At 44.3% G+C, this 26,231-nt stretch overlaps 2 protein-coding genes across 2 annotated transcripts in view; one reads left to right on the top strand and one right to left on the bottom strand.

Moving 5' to 3' along the window:
- SLIT1 (slit guidance ligand 1) overlaps positions 1–5,246 on the top strand; it is a 142,781-nt gene extending 137,535 nt beyond the window's left edge. Inside the window, exons 32-37 of the mRNA XM_066622673.1 lie at positions 653–890; positions 1,032–1,162; positions 1,469–1,623; positions 2,087–2,375; positions 3,449–3,660; positions 5,008–5,246. Of these exons, the coding sequence (XP_066478770.1) occupies positions 653–890; positions 1,032–1,162; positions 1,469–1,623; positions 2,087–2,375; positions 3,449–3,660; positions 5,008–5,246 (1,264 nt within the window). The remainder of the gene's footprint in view (positions 1–652; positions 891–1,031; positions 1,163–1,468; positions 1,624–2,086; positions 2,376–3,448; positions 3,661–5,007) is intronic.
- Positions 5,247–15,641: 10,395 nt separating this feature from the next.
- LCOR (ligand dependent nuclear receptor corepressor) overlaps positions 15,642–26,231 on the bottom strand; it is a 69,118-nt gene continuing 58,528 nt past the window's right edge. The window contains exon 7 of the mRNA XM_066621476.1: positions 15,642–25,237. Coding sequence (XP_066477573.1) covers positions 20,551–25,237 — 4,687 coding nt within the window. The 3' untranslated portion in view covers positions 15,642–20,550. The remainder of the gene's footprint in view (positions 25,238–26,231) is intronic.

Here is a 26,231-nt window from a genome sequence, read left to right as displayed (position 1 = left end):
CCCTGAGGTTAATTAGGAGAAAAGGCTATATAAGAACAAACAGCTGTTGCCAGAAAAGTGAAATGATACCTGGGCTTAGGATCCTAGCTGTTTTAAGTGATCTGGCTGTTCTTGAGATGAAGAAAAATGTTAACATTTGCCTTGTCTTTACTAGGTCTATACTGCATAGGAAATTGTATGCTTCACGTGACTTCCTGTGCCCACTCTAGTTGCTGCAGGGTACATGTCCTGTTCTGAGTTCTGAATTTGTATGGTGGGGTAGTCCCGGTGAACAGGAAAGATGTGTGCAGAGATATCATACAGTTCCAGCTCCATCCTGCAGCAATAGAGACTGCAATTGGGCCATATTTTTCTTTATTGGGGAAGAAGAAGAAAGAGCAGCGGAGACTCAGGGTTGCATGTTCAGTAGTATGTCCTGGGCAGGTTTATGCCCATCAATGAAGTTCTCAAGCATTGGGGCATTCCTTGTAGCCATACTGAGTGAGTGAGTTAAAATCAGATGAGAGTGGGGGAATGACAGGTGATGGGTGTGCACTGTCCTAAAGATAGATGAGACGCTCTTGGTTCCAGTGGTACCTGTGTAGTCTGGACAAAGTCTTGTGCTGAGTTGCTTCCCCCCAGCTTGTCTTACTGTGTGTTCACTTCATCATAGCGGCCAGCTCTGCGAGATTCCACCCCATGGCTCCCTCCAACCCAGTGCCTGTGAGAAGGCAGAGTGTCAAAATGGTGCCAACTGTGTGGAGCTAGGCAGTCGTACCTTGTGCCAGTGCCTTCCTGGCTTTGGAGGGCCCAAATGTGAGAAGCTACTGAGTGTCAACTTTGTGGATCGGGACACCTACCTTCAATTCACTGACCTGCAAAATTGGCCCAGTGCCAACATCACTCTACAGGTGAGACACAGCAACCAGTCTTCCGCCACTACTATTCCAAAGGCAGATAGGTGCCTACTTCCCTTTTCTGTTCCATTTGCAGAACTGAGGTCTAGCAACTCTTTTTCTGTCTTCTCTTATTTGCTCTCTCGTTTTCTGCAGGTTTCAACAGCAGAAGACAATGGGATCCTCTTATATAACGGGGACACTGACCATATGGCAGTGGAACTATACCAAGGCCATGTGCGTGTCAGCTATGACCCAGGCACCTACCCCAGCTCTGCTATTTACAGGTAGCCCCCTGCCTTTGGTTCAACCCTCAGGCCCACTGTAATCCTAAGTACCTAAGCAAATCTAGCTTGATGCTCCAGCAACCTGTGTGCATTTATCACATGGGGGAAGGAAGGGAGAAAGGCTGGGATTTGGATCTTCTGTTTATTTATGTTGAGAACTAGGGCAGTTGGGAATCTGGCAAGAGGAAACAAGTTGGGACTGAATATGGATGTGTTGGATGGGCAAGGATGGTGTGAATGTCCAACACTGGGGTGAGGGATGGTCCCCAGGAACCTTTCCCTCCTACACTTCTCTTCTCTCCCTAGTGCAGAGACCATCAACGATGGGCAGTTCCATACAGTGGAACTGGTGACATTTGAGCGGATGGTGAACCTCTCCATCGACGGAGGTGACCCCATGACCATGGACGGCTTTGGCAAGGCCCACACGCTGAACTCTGAGGCTCCACTCTATGTGGGGGGTAGGGCTGTGTCCTGGGCACAATCTAGTTGGAGAAGGGAAGGAATGTTTCTGTTAAAGTGGGAGGGGCTGCTGTCTTTTTTGCTTCCAGACTTGCACTTGGAGGGCACTACTTGGTCTGAGAGCTCCTTCACTCTTAACATAGTCTTCGCCCAGGAAGCATACACAGTCTCCATTGGATTGTACCCCAACAGCAACCTTTCTCTTCCTCTCTCTGGGAGAGGGTCCCTGCAGCACATTCTGCAGTGCACTGAGAGAGCCAGGAACAAAACTGAGGAGGAGAGACAGGTCCAGAGCTGTGGAGATGATGTGTGTGAGCTAAATGGTCCACGCTCAGACTGTCCAGCCTTGGCTCTAGCATTGTCCACTGAGGATTCCAAAGCCCACTTCCCTCCTTCCCCAGAACCTCATCCTTTCCTTCTCTTTCTGCCCTTCACTTTGCTTTTATGACTTTCTCCCACCAGGAATGCCAGTAGATGTGAACTCTGCTGCCTTCCGCCTCTGGCAGATCCTGAATGGCTCCAGTTTCCATGGCTGTATCCGCAACCTGTATATCAACAATGAACTGCAGGATTTTACAAAAACCCAGATGAAGCCAGGAGTGGTGCCTGGTTGCGAGCCTTGCCGCAAACTCTACTGCCTGCATGGCATTTGCCAACCCAATACTGCTCATGGCCCCATTTGCCATTGTGATCCAGGCTGGGTTGGACCCCACTGTGATCAGCCCATTAGCGACCCCTGTCAGGGGCACAAGTGAGTATAGAATACAGTTTTTTCTAGTCCTGTCTCTGTGGGCCACTCCTTTAACTGCAATGCTTGTGCAGGATGGAGAACACACAACAGTCATGGCTGTCCATAGTATCCCTCAGGTGGAATAAGGACTCTGACTTATAATAAAGGTATTGTGTCTCCAGCTTGCCCATCTCCAAAAAGAGAGGTCAGGTAGAAGTGCATGCTCTGTGTCTCTGTAGCAACAAAGCTGGACTGTAAATGACATTAGCATATACTAAATTAACCTCTGCAGTTACAACTGAGCTACAAGCGTTGAAGCTCTATCTTCCAGCTTGGCCCTGTTCTTTGAGGCAGCCTCAATAAGGAAGTTTTACTGTACATTTGAATCATTTGTATGCTTTGGAGAATCTCCAGGGTCAGCAAAGTTGGGTAGTCAGTGAAAACTGCCCTTTAGGTGCCCTTATTTTAGAAACCTCCTGCAGATATGGTGTGTTGAAAGACTCTGCCTTCACTCCCCTTTCCCTTCCCACTCAGAGCATTTGTGTCAAGGTGTTGGACCGAAAAACAGTTCTGCCCTAGCACTGACTACTTTCCAAAGGGGACTTCTGTGTGTGCAACTCACGTTCCTAGAGGAAAGAAGAGGGGATTACCACCAAAAGGACAGTCTAACAGCCCAGTCCTCTCCACACTTTCCTGGGACTCTGATGGGACTTACTTCTGAGTAGACATGCATATGATTGGGCTGTCAGTCAGCTATTTTCAACCACTGTACTGCGGCACATTTGTGTGCTGTGAACAGTCTGCATGTGTGCCACAGGAGTTTGGGGAGGGCCATTTGGGCCATTTCTTACTAGGGCTACTGGGGGATATCAGCCCCTGCCAGCAGTGTGGTGTGCCTTGTCAATTGTCAAAAAACTGATGGTGTGCCTTGATAATTTTAGCACCTTGAAAAAGATTGAAAATCACTGGTCAAAGTGCACTCAAGGAAGGAAGGAAGGTACAAAAAAGGGTTGCAGGTTTTTTAGCTGCCAACTATCATTATTACAAGCTTTCATATCCATCCACACTCCGTTTATGTCTTGCTTGCTTTGCAGGTGTGTACATGGAATCTGTGTGCCCCTTGATGAGCTCTCCTATAGCTGCCAGTGCCAGGATGGTTACAAGGGGGCCTTGTGCAACCAGCAAGGGGAACTCCATAACCCATGCAAGAGCTTGCAGTGTGTTCATGGTCAGTGCCAGATTACGGACACAGGGGAGTCCTACTGTGACTGCAACGCGGGATACGATGGGGACCTCTGTGACCAAGGTCAGACAAGTCTCCCTTCCCACCCTAGATTCTGATGTGCCCACTACTAAGGATCTGAAGGCAACTCTCCCTTCCCTGACCAGAAGCTGGAGCTGTATTCATGCTGGCAATATCATACTAACCTAAGCATTTCTACGATGGGTGGCAGAATTCCAAGGCAAGGTTTACTTGGATGCTGTTTTCTGCCCAGCATCCCGCCCAATATTTTTCCTAGCAACTATAGCCCTCCTGGTTCAGGAAAGCTTCAGGTTTGCATCCAGCACTCATACACTAGGGGTGCAATCCCAACCCCTTATAATAATAATAACAATAACAATAACAACAACAACAACAACTAGGTATTTATATACTGCCTTTCTGGTCATTGGATTACTCCTCTGACTTTATTCAAGGCGGTTTACATAGGCAGGCGTTTCTAAATCTCTCAAGGGGATTTTTACAATCATAGAGGTTCTCTCTTTCAAGAACCAACATTTCAGAATGGATCTTCTTGGTTTGGTCTCACTTCTGGCCTCCAGTTCTCCCAGGCAGGCTGACAAGCAGCTCCATCTCTCACATGGAGGGCAGCCAAGACGCTTCTTCCTCACACCAAGAGCAGGTGGAATCACTCAGCTCGGCTTGTCAGCTGCTTCAAGGTCTCGCCATTCTCAGCCGTTCAGGGAGCTGCCGGTGTCCTCGAACTGGTGACCATCTAAAGTTATCTTCGGGCTCACGGAGGCTCTACCCTCTAGACCAGACCTCTAGCACTGACATAAGGGCTATGCAGCTCTGAGGTAAGGGAACAAACATTCCCTTACTTTGAGGAGGCCTCCATGAGTGACACCCAACTGCAGGATGCAGCACATGTCCCATTGGCACCGCTATGCCAGTGCTGGGAAGCACTGACATAAGGGATTAGGATTGCGCCTTAGGTAATTTAATTCTCAGTTATCCTACAGAGCAGCCAGTGTTAAGCCACATCCTGGCTTAAGGTACCCTTCCTCCAGGCACAGTGGCCACAGCCTTACTAAGGGAAAATGAGCAACAGAGTCTGTTCTCCCAGTAATTCTGCAGCTTTGGGCTTGTTAAACATTAATTCTTTTTCCACCAAATGAGGTGGAAATAAATGTCCAGCTGCCCACTGTCTGCCAGTCCCTAACCATCTCAGTCTGTGGGACTGCAAGGGGATGTTTTACATCATGCGTGTTTAAGTACTGAAATGCACAACTATTTTAATTAGCCTTCCCCAGAACCCCTGAAGCAAAGGCCATAGGCCAGTAGAGATTATCACAGGGCATTGCTTACTTGAGTGGTCCCTTACCCTGATGTCCCTATAGCCTGACCTCCTTATCTCTAATGTTTTCCCAGAATCAGAGTGCCGGGGTGAGACTGTGCGCCATTTCCAGCAGATCCAGCGAGGCTATGCCATCTGCCAGACAACGCGCCCTGTCTCCTGGGTAGAGTGTCGGGGATCATGCCCAGGACTTGGCTGCTGTGCAGGACTGCGTCTCAAGCGCAGAAAATATACCTTTGAGTGCAGCGATGGCTCTTCCTTTGTGGCAGAGGTGGAAAAACACAGCAAATGTGGCTGTTCCCAGTGCATGTAGCCTCCAGCAAGGGACAGGCCAGCGCCAGAGACCTGTGGGCCAGGCCTGCCCTAACAGAGGCCTTGGGAACATACTTGCCACTTTCTCTTGCCTCTGTTGCTGCTTTGGGGGGTTGGGGTGTAAGACATTCAGTCTGACAACTGTACAGCTCCTTTAGCATGGTGACAGTGGCTCTACTCAATGGACCAGATGAAGGTGTAGATAGAAGACTTCTGCTGGAGAATCCTGCTCAACAGATGTATTTATATACAGCACAGACTCTTATCTGGGCTACTCCCTGTGCACAGTATGGATTCTGATCAAGCCTGACTGTGCCCGTTTTGCCCACTGTGGTGTCCTTAGAGACCAATGCCCATTGGTTCAATCCCCACCACAGGACCCTGCCATTTCATATGTTGTCATTTTTCTTGGTGATCTGCCAGTTGGTATCATCTGCTTTCTTTTGTTCTGCAGTTTGCTTTTCCTGCCCTCCTTGCTGAGCATGCAGTTGCATTCCTGTTCTTACTGCCCACTAATTGCAGCCTCATTTGTGGGGCTATAAAGTGCAAGCAGTGCAGAGGCTGCAGCCAGAATTAAAGGCAGGGGGGCATGTACTACTTTAGGATTGGAGAGAACAAAATAAATTAGGAGAAGGGTCTGTATGAACAGCTGCGTCTTACAACCTGCTAATCAGAAGACAAGTGCTTAAAAAAAGAAGTTTAAGCTTGGTCCTGCAGGGTGATCCTAAGTTTATATCTGTCTTCAACTATTAGTTACAAAAAAAAAAAAAAAGTCAAATGTACTCCAGGTTGATGGAGCTACTGCTTGCTTACCTAGGAATAAGTGCCATTTAGCACAGTGGGACTTACTTCTGAGTAAGCATGCATAGGAAGATTGGTATATGCTGGCTAATTACCTTCCCATTGTACAGTACTTCTGATGAATAGGACAGCAGCCCACAGTTGTAAATCCTGCAGTGTCCATGCAACAACAGAGTGAGAAGCGGATTTCTCTGGTTCCGTCTCTGCTCCCGCACTCCCACCACTCCACAATACAAAATTGTCTTCTGTACAAATGCCAGCTGCTTGCTGTAACAAACGATATGGTTTCTGAGGGTGGTGCCTGTTCTGCCATCCACCAGCTGCTAACTCTTGGATAATCATTTTCATAACAATCGTGTTCACTTTCACTTGCCCTTTGGAGGAACAGAAGGGGTGGGAAATGAATTGCATGTGTCTTCTGCACTCAGTTTAGTGTGGCTTACTATCAAAAAATGTGACATCATGCACTGGGCCACCCTTACAGTACCCTTGTGCTCCTGTAATAGTGAGTGAGGTGGGGTGAGTCAGTTACTGCCTGCATCTGAAGCCACAGCACAAGCTCCCAAAAGAGGTGATACAGACCCATTGCCTACACAGGGCACAGATGAGATGTGGCCTGTGCCACCTTGACAGCGCTGGAAGGAATAAGGTGGCTCTCCAAAATCTAGGCATTTAAAATAAACTAAGCTGACAGTGTCTCCTCTCTCTGTGTCTCCAAATCCCTTTTCACAGACAGTTCTTCTTATGCTAGACCTAAGGGAGAAAAGCTGCAAGTACTGTAGATCAAAGACACTTTGGATCTACCTTACTCTGCCAGAGAAAGAGTTTTGTTCAAAAACGACACTCCTCATCACTAACTACTTCTCAGTCATTTTAGAAGCAAAACTTCTAAAAAGGATAAAAAGCTAAAAAGGTAGCTTAAAAAGGATGCAGATTTCTGCATCAGTGCAACCTAAATTCTGCAGAGGAAGGCTGAGCCATCTCACCTATGTCAATTGAACAAGTGTGGGGTTATTTGCTTACTTCATCTCCTTCTGCTGGCTGGGGGGGGGGCACAGAGCTAGACAAGACACTGAGGTTGCACACTCTGAACACTGGGCATGCTACCCAGTAACCTGTCCTGCCCCAGCTTTTGAGACTTCACTAGACATAGGCTTTAAAGTGCAGGTGTGATATTGTCAACCTTTGGGGCTTGAAATACCTTTGTTTAAAAAGTTAAAGATAAGATTCTTAGTATGATGAGTTCTCGATACTATTCCTGCAGGAATCCAGTTGCTGAGAGACCACATAATATCTGGTGCAAGCTTGGAGACCTTGTGTCTACATGTGTTCTTGTTTCCTGGGCAACCTCAGCAGCCTCAAACTGCTTCCTGCTTCTTGAAAGCTCATCATCATGGATGAACCTCAGGATCATGTTTTGTACAGGAGTCTCCTGGAATGGTATTTCTTTGGATCTAGCCTGATAGTGTGTGGCACAAGTAGTTTCAACGTTGCACTTGCTAGGTCTTATTGTATGCTAGAAACCAGTCAGACAAAGCGGGACAAAGGAGGGGGTGGATTATGGGAAGAGTGCACTCAGGTAGATTATAATTATAAACTATTGCAAGCACATGTTCCGTCGGCCATATTCTGTCTTCTGGGAGAGACAGAGCAGTAAGAAAGACATTCCCTGCTCCCATCAGATAGATGTGCAAGGTACAAGGAATTGAGGGACTGGTTGCATTGGCTTCTGTAGGGATCCTCACCTTGTAATTGTATTTATGCCAACCACACAAAAGCTGTTAACTATGCCATTGCTGCAGGTTCAGAAGAAATGGGTGAGTGGACTAAACTGAACAGCCTGAATAGCAGGAGAGTTTAATCTGGCCCCATTGCCCTAAAAGCATTGACTGGAGTGAGAATGGTTGACAAGCACAGCAGGAAACACTAGTGAAGTGAAATCAAATGTGAATATAATATGATTTGCAGGGGTCTTTAGAACTGCCATCACTCTTTCATATTCTGATTTTTACATCAACTTTTGTCGCTTCAGCAAACAGAATGTTAAATGTATTTTTCATCCTGCTGTGAATGTTCAGCTTTTAAAACTTCCATTTGTTCCTAAACAAGTTGCAATTACACAAATAAACTAATTAGGGTTTTTGAAGTTTCTTAAGATCTCACATTTCCAATACAAGCAATTACACGTACCAAACTGCAAATATTTGTATGTCTGAAAGCCGTACACTTTTACATTGTGTCTGCTACTTTAGTCTGCCTATGCCGCAGATGGCAATACTTGAAATTACAGTTATTCTGGCCACGTCACACTGAACAAAATGAGTTCATGCTTACAAATTTGGGTTCAATGGTAAGAGGTCTATATTGTAATCAGGGAGTTGAAACTGCGTCTCAAAACTGGTTCTGAGAAGGTTTTTTTCTTTGTTTTTGTTTGTTTTTGTTTTTTCCATTTCACCAAAACTGAACTGAAAATCTCTTGATTATCTTAAACCTGAGCCCCTAAACACAAAAAGAGGCAACTGATTCAAAATAGGCTTGATATTAAAAATCTGACACTCTGGAAACTCTTTGGGGGGGGGGGGTGAGTGCATTTTTCTGCTCCAGCAGTACTTGGAGAATCCATATTTCCCAGAGAGCTTCTGAGAAACAGGGATGGAGGAGCAAAATTATGTGGTGGGCATGGTCTAGTCCTGGTAGGTTTCCTAACCCTCAAGAAGATTTGCCCATCTGCAGGCTGATGCCTAGCAACAAGGCCTCAGTATTTAAGCTGACTGAACTGAGGCTGCATGCTCGTGTTCTTCTTCCATGCTAGGTGTCATCCTAAATCGGGTAATGTCTCTTTTGCTAGGTTAGTGGGGCGGGGGGGGGGGAATGACACTTGATAGAGGCCTGGGGAGTTGCAGGGCTGATATTAAAAAGGGAGAGAGGCTGTCAGGATGAGTAGGAGAGGATAGGAAACTGAAAGTCTGTATGTATAAGTGTAACAGAGGGCAGGCTAGTCTGATTAATATCCTAATCACTTTGCATGAGGCCCTCCTAGCTGAGTGGGCCTAAATCTTTTCCCACCACTAGCTAAGACTTTCCTCCCAGAATAGACTATTGGTCTGCACTTCAGCAAAAAAGTACACACAGCAGTTTACATAGGAAAAGTAATGAGAATGGGAGACCCCACCACTTGCATAAAGGTACTATGGACTAATCCTGGGAGTAGGGGAAAGGGGCACAGATACAACATTCATTTTAGGTATTTTCTCATAGAAGAAAATCAATAATGGGTTTATGTAGGAATTGTGTCTAACCCATTCAAAGTGCTTGAACCAGTTCTGAACCACTTTTCAAAGTTAGGGTGTAACCCATAACTGGACCAGAGAGTTAATCATAAGGATGAACCTGAATTCAAACCAGAACTGAACCCAATTTTTGAATGGTTTGACTCCCTGATTGTAATAAACTGAAAATTTCAAAAGTTGGAAGACAAAGGAAAGGACAGCTAAGTAACACCATCTGATACATGATCTGATTGGATTTCTCCAGTGAGGAAGAATATACCGCCTTCCCTGCCAAACCACCCTTACCATCAATAATTTCTTGATGTCCAACAGGAACCTCCTCGCAGTTTGTACTCATTTGATCTAGATACTATACCATATACTCCCATCTAGCTGTTCTAGGATTGTCTGTGTGCAGATTGTGTAGTTCCAGTTTGATGTACACCCCTCTAAAAGGTTCCCCAGCACAGCTTTCAAGAGACTGTTGGAGTTCACTGCTGTTTGTTCTCTTAAAGTTCAGTTTCACTGATACAAAGAGCTCATCTGCTGGCATGCAATATGCTTGCTGTTACATCGCTTTAACTGCAGCTCTGTTTGATGGTGTCTCACAGCCCAATGGCAAAGCTCTCACGTATCTCCCCACTTGACAGACATGTGTTCCAAGGCTTTGCTCATTCACTGCTGCCTCTAAGCTGCCCAGCCCATCAGCACCACTGAAAATGACTCCTCTTTCTAGAAAGCAAACTTTCCTGGGGTCTGGCAAGAGAGCAGCGTAAACACAGTCCCATCAGTGCCTCCTCTGAGGCAGCTCAGGCAGTGGGAACTGGATGATTGTGTGAAATAATGTACTTTGTTGCCTGTTGTAAGCTAACTGCTAAATTATCTCTTTATACAAAATAAGTAGATTCGTATATATATATTTATATATTTGTATTTCTGTTTGGTATAGTATTTTTCTATGCTATAAGTATGTCAGACAGCATCTCTTTTCTGTTGGCAGCTGCTTCTCTGTAAGCTGCAAACCAGCATTATTGGTTTTGCTCATTGTGGTTAGTAATTCTTGCCACCTGTTTGAAGATGTGGGTTTGTGATAGGTCAGTAAGGGAGCTCAAAATTGACCTTCCTTTAGATGCAGCAGTATTGTTTTAGGTGATTTAAAACTATATTGTCCATGTTATCTTCCATATGAACATGACAGTAATTCATCCAGAGACACCAGGCTGGTCTCTTTTTTTTTCCCCTTTAGCAAAATAAAATGGTTCCCCCTCTCCCAGATGGATGACCCAGATGAAATCTGCCACTATTCAATTTTTTCAGAAAGTAGTAGTCAAGGTTCAGCATACCTTCAAGATTGGCCCTGGCACTTCACGTCACTGGCCCTTGGAAATAGGCTGATCTCTTCAGTGCTGCTGTGTTAACAGTTTGCAGCTCCTTTGGTTACATATTTGTGCAAGTGCTCCTAGCATTCATGTTACGTTGGAGCTTCAGAATAGCTCCAGTGTCCAACTGCACAAGAGTACTTTGGTATCGTTTTGTACCCATTCATGCTCATGTCTTAAACTGGCTCTCATTAAGCTTGCAAAAAATGCAACTACAGAAATCAAATTGTTTAGGTTTTTATTTGAGTCACAGACCTACTGTTTAGTGTTCTCACAAAAACTCACAGGAGGAAACTGCTTGAAATTTATGTATTTTTAATTCCATTTCAGCTATTTGGCCAAGACACCATAGTGTGAGAACTAGAAAGCTTCCTTACATGTCAACAAGGGCTTTTATGCAAGCGTTTACTTTTCTTCTTTTGAAATCAAGCCCTTCATACTGCATCACATTCACTTTTAAAAAATTTTCATACAATACAATGACTTCTGTTTGAGAGGATGAATGTGTGTGGGACAGTAGAATCATCGCCGAAAAGGCCTGCACTTTTGTTGTCTCTGTGTGCCCCACAGCAACATCAATACATAACATGCTTCCAACACACTTTTCCTTTTTTTTTTAAACTTCCAGTATGTAGAATTTTGTGCATATGCATACATTTCCAGGCATCTGTGTAGGGATTTGCATGTGTTGATCCTAACTTGCATACATTAATGTATTCAATATAAAATGTCCAATTGGGTGACTGAGGCTTAACATCTTGCCTTTGACATGTGTCAGATTCAGGTGCTTTTGGCTGAGGAACACTGTAGTATTAACACAGGACTGGTATTATGGTGCTAAGTTGCTGAACCAGTTTCTTGTACCTAAACTTCTAATCGATGCTACCACCACTTGCCTTTCGTTGCACATCCAGCCTGCACCTTAGAAGGGGTGGTGAAGATGTCTTGCTCAGAAGAGGAGTGCCACAGGAAACCACCATCTCACTCTAACTGCTATTGCCCAGGCAGGGGGAGACATTGTGGGAAGCAAATGCAACCACATCAAGGCTACTGAGGCCAACAGCAGTGCTGAGCTTAACAATAACAAAAAATAATAATAAGGTACCAAACACACAAAAAACAAGAGTAAGAAAATTCTGGAACCCTGTAGATGAGAATACAGCTGTGGACCAACTAAGAAAGGAGTGCTGACTAGCTAGTGTATTCCCCTCACATGACTATCTCAATCAGGGCACTAAAAGGGTCACTGCAAAGAATCATTTGTAGATAAAATGCTGAAGAAAAAGTTGTCCCTTTCTGCTAAACAGTGTGTGCCTTTTTCTGCTAAAGCAAGTAGAAAAGTTCTTAACCCAGTCTCTCAGGATTCCTTTGGAATGGAATTTTTTGCATGCAAACATAAAAAAATCCCGGTTGGATCAGGCCCAATGCGCATCTAGTCCAGCATCCTTTTTCCCACAGTGGTCTACCAGCTTCCTCTGGGAAGCCCACAAGCAAGAGAGAAAGGCAAACTTCTCTCCAATCAATGCTCCCCTGCAACTGGTATCACACCAGACACAACACTTGCAGTAGAGTAGCAGCTAACAAGGAGAATGCATCAAGCCCTTTTGATGTATCCATCTTTCAATAGTTCTGTGTTTAATGGCATGCTTTGCAAGAGGAGGTGTATTTACCACCTCAGAAAGCAGCCATTGATATTGTCCATTAATGTACCTGGGCCTTACGAATTAAACTACATCACAGCACACCAGTACTGATATAAAAGAAATGTTTAATAAGTTGCAATAAAATAACTCTTAGAACACATGGGGTACATAACAATGTGGGGGTTGGGGAGAGAGAGCCGCAGAGAGAAGCAAAGGTCTAAATCACACCTGGGGCTTCAAGATCATTAAAAACATACCTTCCACTCAAGGAAATAAAAACACAAAAAAAGCATGAAACGGTCACAAATGCAATCACAGAGATTTTATACAATTTCCATGGTAAGGTAGCCCTAACTGTTATAGGTATGTTGAGTGATTGAAAAGCAAGTGAATACAGCCATTATTTGTATTTACACGTTCAAAATGTTCTTCAGGTGAGGTATATAACATTATCTAATGACAAATTTTACCAACAATTCACAGCAGACACATTCTTTTCTAAAATCACAGCATTTCCCAGTGCCCTGAAGTGAAGACAAGTAGAGCCCAACAAACCTTCCAAAGTACTGTTCATGATCACGCACTGGGTTTGGGTGAAACACCCAGTACCAGGTGGGTGAATGCGGAGGAGTACACAACACTTGGCTCCACAGGGATAGTTAGGGCTCTTAAAATATCTACAAGAGACACTGAAAAATAAAATGAATATAAATCAATGCAAGGATCTTTAGGAACCACCACCACTCAGCCTTAGGTAAGCTGAGTACAACACACAGTTGGGAGCTCATTTGATGGGGCAGGGGGCTATCAAAGAGTTCAGGAACTTCCTTGGGAAATGACTACAAATTACACACTTACACCTCCTCCTGCAGTCCATTGCCATAGCCCAGTAAACAACTTCACTGGAGACCTGAAAGCTATACAACTGATACAAGAAGGAGTGAGTGATATTTCTGGACGGCAGATGAAAGGTGCAAGAAGAGTGAAAATTATTAAAAAGCCGCTACATTATAAAATTGTACCACTGGATGGGAAATTGTTGAGTTTTCAACGTTTCTGTACAAGAAAGAAGGTGCCCAAGTTAGGATTCAGTGTGACGAACACAGACAACATCAAGAAACAAGCACTTCAAAACATCCACACAACCCTACCTTAAACCTTAAGGGGTAGCATACACCCACACAACCCTACCTTAAACCCTACCTGAGAAGTGACATGATTGAGTTGCATAAAATTATGCATAAGATGGATAGAGTGCATACAGGAATGTTCTTTCCCTCTTACAAAACACCAGAAGCAGGAGACACCCACTAAAATTGAGTGGCAAGAGAGAACAAAGTATGTATCTATCCAGCATGTTATTAATCTGTGGAACTCCTTGCCACAGGATGTGGTGGCGGCACCTGGCCTAGATGCCTTTAAAAGGGGATTGGACAGATTTATGGAAGAAAAATTCATCACAGGTTACAAGCCATGATGGCTATGCACAGCCTCTTGGTTTTGGAGGTGCGCCATCTCTGAATGCCAGCTGCAAGGGAGTGGCCCCAGGACACAGGTACCTTGTTATCTTTTGTGCTTCCTGGGGCATCTGGTGGGCCACTGTGTGACAAAGGAAGCTGGACTAGATGGGCCTTTGGCCTGATCCAGCAGGGCTCTTAAACAAAAAGTTATGGGAACATAAAGATTTAAAAAAAAATTATACTCTAAATAGGAGAGCACCACAGAAGGCACACTAGTGAGACAGTACAAGGAATAGAGAAAAACTTACAGCAGACAAGACAAAATAAAAACAAATTCAGACTCAAAGAGAAAGAAATAGCACTCAAGTGGGGAAAAATGGAAAAAATGGGACTTTGAATTCTTCACAGCTGCTTTGGAAACTTGGATGTGTGTGATGAAAGACTGGCTTAATCATCTAAAGACAATGGGCACAGAAAAGTAACGTGACACATCTAGGTGAGGTTATAAGTGTAAGCTACAAATGGCAATGATTAGAGCGCATCATCATTCTCTCCATGTGTGCCACTGGGATTTCCCCAAACTACTGTATTAAGAACATAAGAACATAAGAACAGCCCCACTGGATCAGGCCATAGGCCCATCTAGTCCAGCTTCCTGTATCTCACAGCGGCCCACCAAATGCCCCAGGTATTCCTAGTGAGAGCTCCCTTTATTCAGTATCCCTGAGTCCACCTGCCCAATGGACACACTTACTCTAGGCTGGACCTACAGCCTTGGTATTCCCTGCACTGGTGCATAAGCACACAGAGAACCTGAAAAATAAGCTGCCTCACTGTGTGGAAGAGCCATTGAAGAAATGCAGTCTTAACACAGACAGACATACCCATCCACTAGGGCTTAGAGATGGTTTTATTTTTGAAAACAATATTACTGAGATTCTTATTGCTCACATATGCTGTGCTCCCAAAGCGCACATGACTAGATAATCTACCCAGAACTGTACTTGACAGCTGGAACCAACAACTCACTTCCACAGAAGATGAGACTGAAGAAAAACTTTGTAATGCTTTGACGTGACACCCTAATCTATGCAGAGGTGGTAAACCTGTGATTGCTGTACCACATTAGACTCACACAACTGAATACTTCTCTATTTTAAAAAAAAATTGCTCTACATAGAAAACTAGCAATCTTGCCTCTGAAGTTACCTATTCTACATGAAAGCTTATGCTACAATAAATGTTAGTCTTCAAGTTGCTCTTAGATCGTTAAAGAAATTTAGTTATCAGGAAGAAGCCAAGCCTAGCTTTCTCATATGCCAGAATTTTGTGTGGATGGAATGTTTTGGAATGGAGAAGCATTTAGTCATGTGAGCCTGATACAGCCCAGTCCTACATTTACCACTTCAGTGAGAACTAAGTTTCAGATTTTGCAGCGCAATTTCAGACAAGGAGGAACAGGCCCTCCTCCTTGTGTTCAGTGATATCTGCAGTAAGAAACTCCACCAAACACTGGAAACCAACAGCACTCTCAAGACTTGTTAGCGCAAAGTACAGGAAATAAATATTTTAAAACTATTTACAATATTATTCTCCTATTTTTGTGACTGCCCAGGGAGAAAAAGCAGCCTTTTCCCTGCACCTAGGAAAGCATTTCAACCGCTAGCTGGATGCTATGTTACACGGCACCTACTATTCACACACACACTCCTATCAAGATGCGTATATATATTTATACACATATACATATATATTCACATTGCATTTGAAAGTGATACACAAAATCAGATCCTTAAAAAGCTCCTGATAGTGTTACAGTGCAAAAAGACCCTCTTAGCTAGGGGGTCACACACAAGTAACAAAACCCATTCAGACTCCACTCATTTTCACTCTTCTGTGAGAACAATTCTCAGGGAAACATCCAAATGGCAAGAGTTTTCAGAGGACAGGCCTTCCTCTTCATGCAAATCAGAACTCCTGAGATCATCTTTGAATAGATGGGATACTTTGCTACCACCTAATCAAATGCAAAATATAGAACAGAAACTGGCAAGGGGAAAACAATCCGAAAGCACAGTGGCCACGTCTGTAATCACATGTGAAGAATATGAAAGCACTGTTTTTGTCATGATTATATCCATCAAGAAGCCTATCTGTGATGGAAGAATAGCATGCATTCGTGTTTTGACAATCAAGTTGAGAACTCCACTCTTGCTCCCACCAAAGATTATGGGGCACAGACAGACTGAGTATGTGTGGGGGACAATGGCAGATTAAGCATGAACACCACCAGGCTAGGAAGAGACAGTGGGAAAGACTAAGGAGACACTTCAGTTTCTGTATTGCAGACCATTGGCTCGCTTGGTCATAAATTCTCATTTGCATCTTTCTTTCTAGTTAGTGACTTATGTGAAAGCTAGTCAAGACAGAGTTCTATTTATAATAACATTTTACAAGGAAGTCACAGATTTAATGAAATCCCTTGGAAATACTATTTCCCTTTTGCACAACATTTCCCAGGTGCTCTGTTGCGCTTCTTCCAAGAGTGTCCTTTTGGGCATTGTTCACTTCTTGAACTGTATTTTAGTCAATATGGCAAAGATTCATTGTTTAAATGTAGGTTGTTACAAGACCTGTATTTCAGGTTTTGGGAGAACAATAGATCAATATTATAGGCACTGAGTTTTTGCTATAAAGGGAGGAGCAAGGCAGCGGTGACCTCACTTGAAAAGAAGGGTGGTGACAAAGGGTTTCCTTGTTACAAGAGGAAGAAATTACTCCAATAAGGGGAAAAAAGACCCTTTCAAAACCATTTTGTTTTCTGGGGTAGAAAGTGAGTTGACAAGTTTTGTCAGGAGGTCCCAGCTCATAATAACCACAAACACCTTTAGGTGACAAGCTAAAGCAAGTTTCATGTGGCGAAAATACACCCTGGAAAAATAATCTTGAAAAGAGAAATACCATTTTGAACAAAGCAAAAGTCATCATTGCATATGCACACTATTTGTGGGAGGATAAATAATATGCCTGCAGCAAAATCAGTCACCCAGCAAGGATGATGTCCTGGGTGTTTATGTGCATGCGTGCAAATGTGCATTATCATTCCTTGACATTCTCTACAGGTGCAGGACTCTTCCAGAAACACAACGCAAGACAGCCTTTATCAACTACTACTGAAAGCAGTAATATGCCCTACCACAAGGGAATAAGTGCATCAAGAGTCTGAACAAGAACCAGAATAGGAGGAAGAAGTGGAAGCACAACAAATGGAGCATAACTTACTGGGAAGAATGCTGATTTTAAGAGGCAGGAAGAATAAGAGAATGGGCGGTACAGACTTATTAAAAGTTAGTAACTAGACAGGAAAATTATCCCAAAGCAAGCAAAGCTTGAAACTGCCTCCTGAGCACATGAGATCAGAAGATAACACCACCTAAAAACCATCACCAAGGATGAGGGACAAAATTCTGCTAGCATGGGGGAAAGAGGACATGTTTTGGAAAGGCTGTGATCATTGATGGTGTGTTGCATACGGTAGAAGTGATTCACGACAGATGATGTTATCTAGAACCTGAGGCCATCCACCTTTTTTCAGGACTGTCCAAGTAGAATGAAAGCCAGAATGCCCAGGTCTTCATTTGACTACACCTTAGGGTAGACCTATCAATGGAACCCAAAATATTTAGGAAATGGACTTCCGCAGTCCATGGGGTGGAACAGAAAGTCAAACTATTTCTTGCCAATGTATTAAGGATATTTTAGTCTCAACAAATGCTCCCTCTCACTTAACTCATGATTCTTTTGCTAGAGAGCTGTTCCAGGTCAGATTAATGATCCACCTACCATGGCTCCAATGCTGGACAGACCAAACTGCCTAAAGAAGTCTATAACATCACCAGACACTGAAAAGAGTCTTGCAATATCAATAATTCTTTGAAACTACCCTGCTTCCCAAGGCTATGTCAGTCGAATTTCTACATGAATATGGCTTACCTCTGCAAATGGATAAAAGCCATCAAGCACTGATGCTTGAACCTAAGGCCACATCCCCTTCTCAACAGAATTAGTAAGGCAGCAGATAAACCAAGGCTGGGCAAAACTTTGTAAGCCTGGAAATTGTATTTAATCTATCATGTTCAAACAACCTTACATATAGAACAGGAGGTGACAGAGAATTAGGAAAATGCAAAGCTCTGTAACATTACATGACGCTGACACAGGGATTCTCATTGACTACAGACCACACAAGAAACGGGACAACAGAGAGTTGTAGAAAGATTTTATTTAGCAAGTGTCTGTATCAGAATTGCTACCTGCCAAGTACCACAAGGTGCTCCCCCCACCCAGCATTTTGTTAGGAAGCAGCCCTGGGTAGAAGGAACAATTAGATTCACACCTTTCAGGAAGGAGACATGTAAAGTTGAAAAAAGAAGAGACAATATTCTGAGATGTTTTTCCCCTTCCTCTCACTCACACATACGTGTTCACACACTTCCTTAAATACCTTTTAATACTCCTGGTGGAATGTCTAGCACATTTGATATGCGCAGTTAAAATAACAATCAGACAAATTCATATCAACCTTTACAAAGAATGCTAGGGCTGACTTAATGCTTACAACAATTAATTTTATACAGCACAATTTAAATCAAAAGATAGAAGTTAAAAATCAATGATTTAAAAGTATTTCATAAAAAAGAGTCCATCCTGATGTGTCTTACAGCTTTAGTGCATCCTCCCAAGCCACAGACTGTATGTGGGCAAGCAAGAGGGCTTTGCATTTTTAGAAACCGAATTTCAACCTCTTTGATCAATGAAAAAAAAAATCACACAGCTATCTGTTTTCTGCTTGCAGTAATGAGCTTTGGTACAGGAGCGCCAGTGCTAACATACTTTCCCCAACCCTTAAAAAAAATCAGTATCCTCACACCTAAGCTTTCTTCACGCTCCCTGAAGAGTTTGCCTTTCCTTTTATTCAATAAAACCTTCATCAACTGGAAAGACTGGTTCCCGCCAGTTAATATAATAATGTGTAAAGATGTGTTTGAGTACGTAGATCTCAGATGGTATCCATGGAAAGCTATTCTGAAAGGTCAAGTAATTCAGAGACCTTCACAGGAAGCTCTTGGGTGCCACACACAGCAAACGAAAGGAAGTTTGCACAAGTTTCTAAGCAAATAGCTCTCCTTTGTTGTGACTCAAAGAGAAAATACAGAAATAAATAAAAGGCTGGGCCTTGCCTCTTCGTTCTAGATGCAGAGTGGAAGCAACTGTTGTACTGTCACCCAACAGATGGGTCACACAGAGAGTATATGGGACAGGACGTTTCCTCTCAGAAAATATTGCTTCCTTCTTGCTGGATATACAACAAATGTTTGCACTACAAAGGGGACTGTTTTTATTCCTAATAAGCTGTCAAAGGAATCCCTTGTCTGAACTGAGATGACTTCTTGACTCTTGCATAATTCATTGACTGAACATAGAGGGCAAGGCTGTACAAGTTGCATGGATCACAAATGAGCATTTAGATGAAACAGCCTCTTGAGTCTAGACAGGGGAGTTTGCTTCACCTGAAGATGCAACCAGACCAAGTTTGTGAAAGAACCAGATACTTCCAGTTCCTACCATATGCACAGCATTGTATCATGCTTATTTTTAATTTTTTTAAGTCTTCTCATTTGGATAACAGAGAACTATGGAAAGGGAACTTGTAGCAAGCACACAGAACATAATAAAATAATGGAAGGTTGCAGCAGAAAAAAGAGCCTTGACTATGGGCAGCTTCCAAAGTTACTTTTTGCAGACATTCCAATTTGAAACCCACATCTTGACTTTGAAATTTCATTCCAGAAGTGTTACATGCCCATCTCCCTCACTGCTGAAATATGCCAAACATGTGTCTCGGTCAGCAATTAAATAGACAGAATGATAAACATTCTGAAGTGCATTCATATTTCATCTAAATATATAGGTTTCAAGATGCAGGTCTGTAAAAAGTAATTTCAGAAGAGGTAAGCAATGTGCATATTCTAATAGGGAAAGAGTTTCTATGCAAACAATAGGGTCAGTTCCTTGTTTGGACTGAAAAGGTGGCCAAACACGGCTGCCAATAACTGCAGAAAAATCACCCTTTGACAGAGGAGTCCAGCTAGAATATATTGCAAAATGCACAAGGTGGTCAACTGTTAACAACAAAATACACCATTCTGACCTACTAGTAAGGAACAGCATTACAAAGAAGGAAAATGCTTTGGGTTTTGGCTTTATAATGCCCCTCTTAAATTAAAACAGCGCCAGGATGCTACAGTGCAAGAAAGGACAAAAATGTTCCTGTGTGAACCCTGGCAGATGTGCTGCCGAGATCTATGGGATGTGCATGAAAGGTGGTTCTCTTTCCATTACAGTACAAGTGCTTGTGCATTAACTATAAACTGCCAGCCTTTAAAATCACACAGACTAATTTTTTCCCTAAAATGATAAATAAGGCACTGTACTTTGAAGTGAAACTGCCCAGCTCCCAGTTAAACCCTAGAAACGTGTAAAAGCAGTAACTTCCCTTCTCATCAACAGAGAAGAATTGGTGCCCTTCTCTGGCTGCAGCACAGCTAAGGGCTCCTAAAAACCAGGGAGTGCAGATTGGCCTGTCCCTGCTCGACATGTCCTTCCTCACCCCAGCCCCCCTGTTCCGCAGTGGACCTGCTTAATGCATGAGGAAGGATTTCTATGCCCTCCCCTCTATCTGACCAAAGGTTGCTATTTTGCATCCAGCCGCCTGCGCTTGCTGGGTGAGGAGTCTTTTTTTGCCCTCAGCTTCCTTTTGCCCTGGGCTTTGTTGTTCTCCTGAATTCGCTTCATTGACCTAGTCAGAGCTTTCCCACTGCTTGGCTTTTTAGTCGCCATCTTAAGAGACCGACTGGAAGAGTCTCGTGCCATTTTCTGCTTTGGAGACCTGGCAGGTCCTCCTTGTCTGGAAGGTGGGGTAGCCTTTTGACTGACATCCACTTTGCCCTTCTGGGTGGGGAGCTTTTTTTTCCCAGGTCGTGACTCAACAGACTTCTTTGCTTTCTCATTCTGTGGTGCCTTCTTTTTGCTCTTCTCCACAATTGTCTGCTTTCGAGTAGCAGGAGCTTCCACATTCTTCAATTTACTAGCTTTCTTCAGTGGGAGCTTGTCTTTGCTTGCAGTGCTCACCTGCCCCTGTGCCCGGCTGTTCTCATTTGATGTTTTCTTTCTGCTTGGCTGAGGGCTACCTTTAGATGAGGGGTCCTCCTGCGACTGGACTTTCCTTCCCTTTCCTCCTCTTTCAGCAAGAGTGGATTTAGCAGGAAGTGGGGTGGCTCTGACTGGCTGGGCCAGCTTTGGAGACATCAGTGGCTTTATGCACATGCTCTTGCCACTTGGCTTGCTTTCAGAAAGAGGTTGCTTTGTCACACAGTCACTTTTCTCCTGTTTGAACGCCTTGTTCTGGCCATGGAGTTTGCCTCGCAAGTTGGAGTATTTCCTCAGGATTCGTGAGCTGGTCTGCACTGGTGCACTTGGAGGGGGTTGGGCATTTTTGGCTTCAATTCGATGTGTGGAACTTACTTCAGAGGGGGGCGTCCGCTTCGGACTGGCAGCTTGCTCTGGTTCAGTTTCTTCAGCATTTTCTCGAAGCTTAGCCCACAGCCTTTGGGTCTTTATGGTGTTTTTTGCTGGGGTCATAGCGGCAAATTTTTTCAGGTGCTTCTTTAGACGTTCAGCTTGAAGTGAACTGGGATAGATGCCAGAAGAACAGCCCTTCTGGAGTGGAAGCTTGAGGAGGGGTATGTCTCCTGGTAGACGTGTGTTCAGCTTCTTCACAATGACCAGAGACTTGGTTTCAGTTGTTTCCATAAACCACTTGCAGATATTGGATACATTAAATGCCCTCATGAAGAGCATCTGAACAGGAGAGAGTTTTTGGACATCAGCAGACCCTTTGAACTTCCGAGTCCTTTTCTTGCTTTTCCATATCTCTTTCAGTTTGTCAGACTTATTCTTGACTTTTGGGACTGGCTGGGGCTCCTTCTCCAGCTGAATCCACCCTTTCTGAATCTTCATGTATTGGGTATTAAAGTTAGTGATGAGCTCTTGGTTCTCTTCCTCAGCACACCATTCCACAAAGTTGGGCTTGTTGTCGGACAGCACTTCCATGCCACTGAAGCCAGCAGAGTCTTCATTCCTTGTATTTTGTTGATCTGTTACATCAGAGTTACTTGGTACAGTTTCCTTTCCTGAATTGTTTTTTTGAGCAGGGGTCAGAGAAATTTGAGCTGGGGTGTGTCTCAAGTTATAGAACTGGAGGGCTGGCTTCTTGTATTTCACAGACTTCTCTGGTGGAGCATCCTTGCTTCCATTCATGCTTTCAGGACAAGGTGGACAACTGGTTCCATGCTGGGTGTCCAATATCTTTGTAACATCCACAGTACCATCAGAATTCCCTGGAGCATTTGGATTCAAATCTGCCTGCTTTTCATTATCAACAGAGGTTCCTACTGGGACATTAACACTTCTCTTGTCAGAATTAGCCTCCAGACAGATTTCAAGCATTGTCCCTGGCTTACTCTTGTTATCTTCTCCATCCTGGACTACTTCTACTGCAGTCTCCTTTACCAACGGAGTCTGACAGGTCTGTCTCATTGTGATGCCATTTTCTTCACCTGCCTTCTGAGTAGGTTCACCCCCAAGGGTGCCCCCAGAGTCATTTAGCAGTGTTTTGTGGAAGCATTCATTTGGAAGGCACACACATGCTGCCTTATCAAAATGCACCTCTCGCTTGAAGCGCTTTGCACCAGGGCTTTTAGAAAGCTTAATCTGAAGCTGAGGAAGTTGCAGAGAGGCAGAAGAGTCAGGCTGCTCAGAACTGTCTTCTGTGGACAACAGGGATTGCTGGCTACGCAGACGGCGATCAGAGGAAACTTGACATTTTTTCTCCCTCTTTCGCTTTTTGTCTGTTTGCACTTTGGAAGAAACTCCCTCTGTATTGCTTGTTTCTGCCATATTGGGCACCAGGGAAGCTTTGCTATCAGCTTCCTTGCCCTCAGACTCTTTGCTAGTATCACTTGTTTTTTCTACAGTTTCACCAATATCTGCAGTAGGCAATGGAGTCTCATTTATCTCAGACTGGCCTTCCTCCCTACCCTGAGTCCCTTCAATATTGGGTTCCATATTAATGCTTTCATCGGCACTAGCACACTGCATGCTGCTAGGGAGCTCTGCAGCATCTGAGTTGGAAAGGGGCTGGGGAAGCTCCAGAACCACCTTGCCAGGTTCCGTCACTGGAGATTCTACAGCAGGGGGCTCTGAGGACTCCAGATCAATATGGGCAGGGGGCTCGTGTATCACACTGACAGGAAACATCACAGGAGAGACAGTTCTTGAACAGGCAGCTAGCTCCCCAAGACACACATTCTCTGTGTTAGAGGAGAGCTCTGTAGGGAGGGTTGCAGAAGGGTCCAGACTATCCTGGGCAAAAGGCTCTGACTGGCGCTCTGCCAGATCTATCGGGGAAAGTAGGGCAGGTTCCACATCAGCAGGTGGTTCCACAGATGGTGGCAAGTCTGTGGCAGCAGACTCCTCCAGTGGAAGCAGCAAATCTGTTCTGACTTCAGGTTCCTCAGATAACAGCAGGTTCATGCTACTAGGAGGCTCTTGGCCTATAAGAACCAAAGGCTCTGGAGGAGTTTCTATCTCCAAGCACATGGAACTTTTCTCCTCAGTAACAGCTCCTGAGACAGACAGTAACACAGAATCTGCTGTACTGCTGCTGTCTTCATTAGGACTGCTACAAGAGTCCATTCTGCTACTAGCCTGCATCCCAGTGCCTGTATCAGTTTTGTCCTGCAGCTCTCCTTCACTCAGATGGGGAGAAGAGGCAACAGTCGCCTGAAGGGAAGAAACGGACAAATTTCCTTCCTCTGCATTCAAGGCAGGGAAAGAAAGTGGGGAGAGAGTATGTATGGGTGCTTCAGCAGGACTAGTTTCCCTCTGCATCAAGGAATTAGCCTCAGGAAGATTGCTTTCAGCTGGGCATGGTTCAGCTTTTTTGTCAGAGGAATTTTGAAGGAGGGCCAGGATAGAAGATCTTTTGTCACCAACTCCACTGATAGCTTGGGCTGCTGCCATGTAGCTGTCGTCTGGAAGAGACATCCTCTGACAAGGGCTTATAGGCACCTCAGGCCTTGGTGCAAGGGTGCTCCCACTTTCCTGGACATGGGAAGTCTTGACCAAGGTGCGGACTGTGGGGAGCTCACAGCACTCCCCATTATAGTGGTATCCACGTGTACTCTTTCTTGCTGTCTTCTTAGCCGACATGGCCCTCTTGCTCTCAAAGTGGCACTCTGTAATTGGCTGGCTGATGTAGACAACATCACACTGGTTGTCATAGTCATTTATTCGTAGCCCCGAAGACCTTTTGCTCTTACGTGTGCTTTTGGTGGAGGCAGAGATGCTCTTGGCCCGGGAGTGTCCATTGGTGGTTTTGTGATGCACCATTGGCACAGAACTAGCTGGTAGCCAACTGTCTTTGGCATTCTCCAAATGAGTTTTGTCAACAGGATGCATGGGGTGGCTGACTTTGCTCTTCCCTGAAGACTGGAAGTGATTCTCTACTTTCTGTCTTGCTTCTTGATCATTCATTTCAGTATCCTGGTGCAAGGACGCTTTGGAACCACATTGCAAGGCATTCTCTTTATCTGCTCTCCGAGGGGAGCTAGCTGTGAAAGTTGGCTCTCGGGTCTCCTCTGGAAAAGCTTTGAAAGGGTTATTCTGAGAGCCTTCTAGATTATTCTCACTAATGTTGACATTTGATGGTTTCACAGCAATGTAACCTCCTAGTAAACTTCTACTTTGCATCTGGTCTTTCTCATCCTCACCTTTCCTGACTCCCATCTCTAGCTCACTACCTGCTGCCTGCCCTTCCAGGCTTTTAACAGAGTGATGGGAGTTGGATGTAGTGAGGTATCCTTGATTGAGGCTATCCCTGGCACTTGAAGAACTTGTTCTAAAGCTTGGAAGATCAGGGAAATTTCTTCGGACAACTGGGCTGCAGTTTTCTCTTCTGTCTGTGGTTTTCAGGTCCACAGCCTGCTTAAGAGCATGGCATAGTATGCGCAGAGAGCCATGAGGCCCTGATTGCTCTGGGTCCAGCGACGAAGGGAGCTTTGATTCAGAGTAAGAAGTCCCAAGTTCCTGATTTTCAGTGCGATACTGGCTGCAGCCTGAACTACACGTGGACACATCCATGTTTTCAGGTCCAGGCAACTGATGGCCCTCACAGCCTGGCTGTACGTCAGTGCATGTGTCATTCAGGACACACACAAAGTGTTTCTGGTGGTATGTGCACAGTCTGACCACAAATTTTTCCAGTGGAGATTTCGGCTGGCCCAGACAATCTATTGCTATTGTTCCTGCTGCGTCCTCACTAGAGAGAGGGAGAGAGAAACAGTCAGTACAGTGTAAAGGTTAGGGAACAACATCACTTCACAATGCAAAACCTCACAACTTTTTCTCTATTCTGTTCCCTTTAATTAAAGCTCCAGGAAGGTGGCAGCTCCTGCTGCCCAACAGAGTTGGGTAGGTAGATAAAGCAAAACCCCATGTAAGCAAGGTTCTGCCTGTCATCTCCCCTGGTCCCCTGAATGTTCACCCACAGTTCCAATATATTGTCTGCCAGTAAAAAAAGAAGTTGTTGGGACAAGACCCTCCTTTCTCCACATAGGACTGCACATAGTCTTTAAACAATATTTTGTGCTGGGGAAAAGCAACATGAACTTACTAGAAAGTAACAGCAAGATTCCTTATTTCCCAGGCCTTTCCACTAAACTCAGCAGTGGCACCCTAGCCCATTCCCTAAAGATGCATAACTTCTTTGTAAAAATGGAGCAGGAAGAATCATGACTGAAATACTGTCACTAATACACTGTTTTCATACCCTTTGGTTCTGGATAATAATGGATCATCACCACATATATACTAAGTAGATCTCTCCAAAACTGACCTCAACTGCCACACAAAAGCAGGAGTTTCAGAGAAGGCATAGAAACTCTTTCAGTGCACTCATTAGCATCACACAACATTTAAACCATGGTTTAGCACTATGTGAATGATCCTAAGGAAGCCATGGACTTGGACACTCCCCCTCCCCTCCCTTCCCATTTTCTCTTTTTTTGCCAAAGGTTTCACATTAAAATTGAACCACAGTTCTCGCTTATGTATGAACTCAGGGGACTGTGCATTGTTGACGAACCAGAAATAAAATAAACTAGGATATCAAACCCAGCATGGTACAGTACAGTAGTAGAAAGCAAAAGAGCTTTAGTAAATTTATGGTACTATCCTATCAGGCTCTGATGACAACAAAACTTGCATTCCACCATTGTGAATGCCTTTGTGGCCCCATAAATGGTGCACTGCTG

This window comes from Tiliqua scincoides, chromosome 3 (assembly GCF_035046505.1).
Source record: "Tiliqua scincoides isolate rTilSci1 chromosome 3, rTilSci1.hap2, whole genome shotgun sequence".
NCBI lineage: Eukaryota > Metazoa > Chordata > Lepidosauria > Squamata > Scincidae > Tiliqua > Tiliqua scincoides.
Note: the sequence above shows the minus strand (reverse complement) of the source record. Positions and strands in the feature narration are given on the sequence as shown.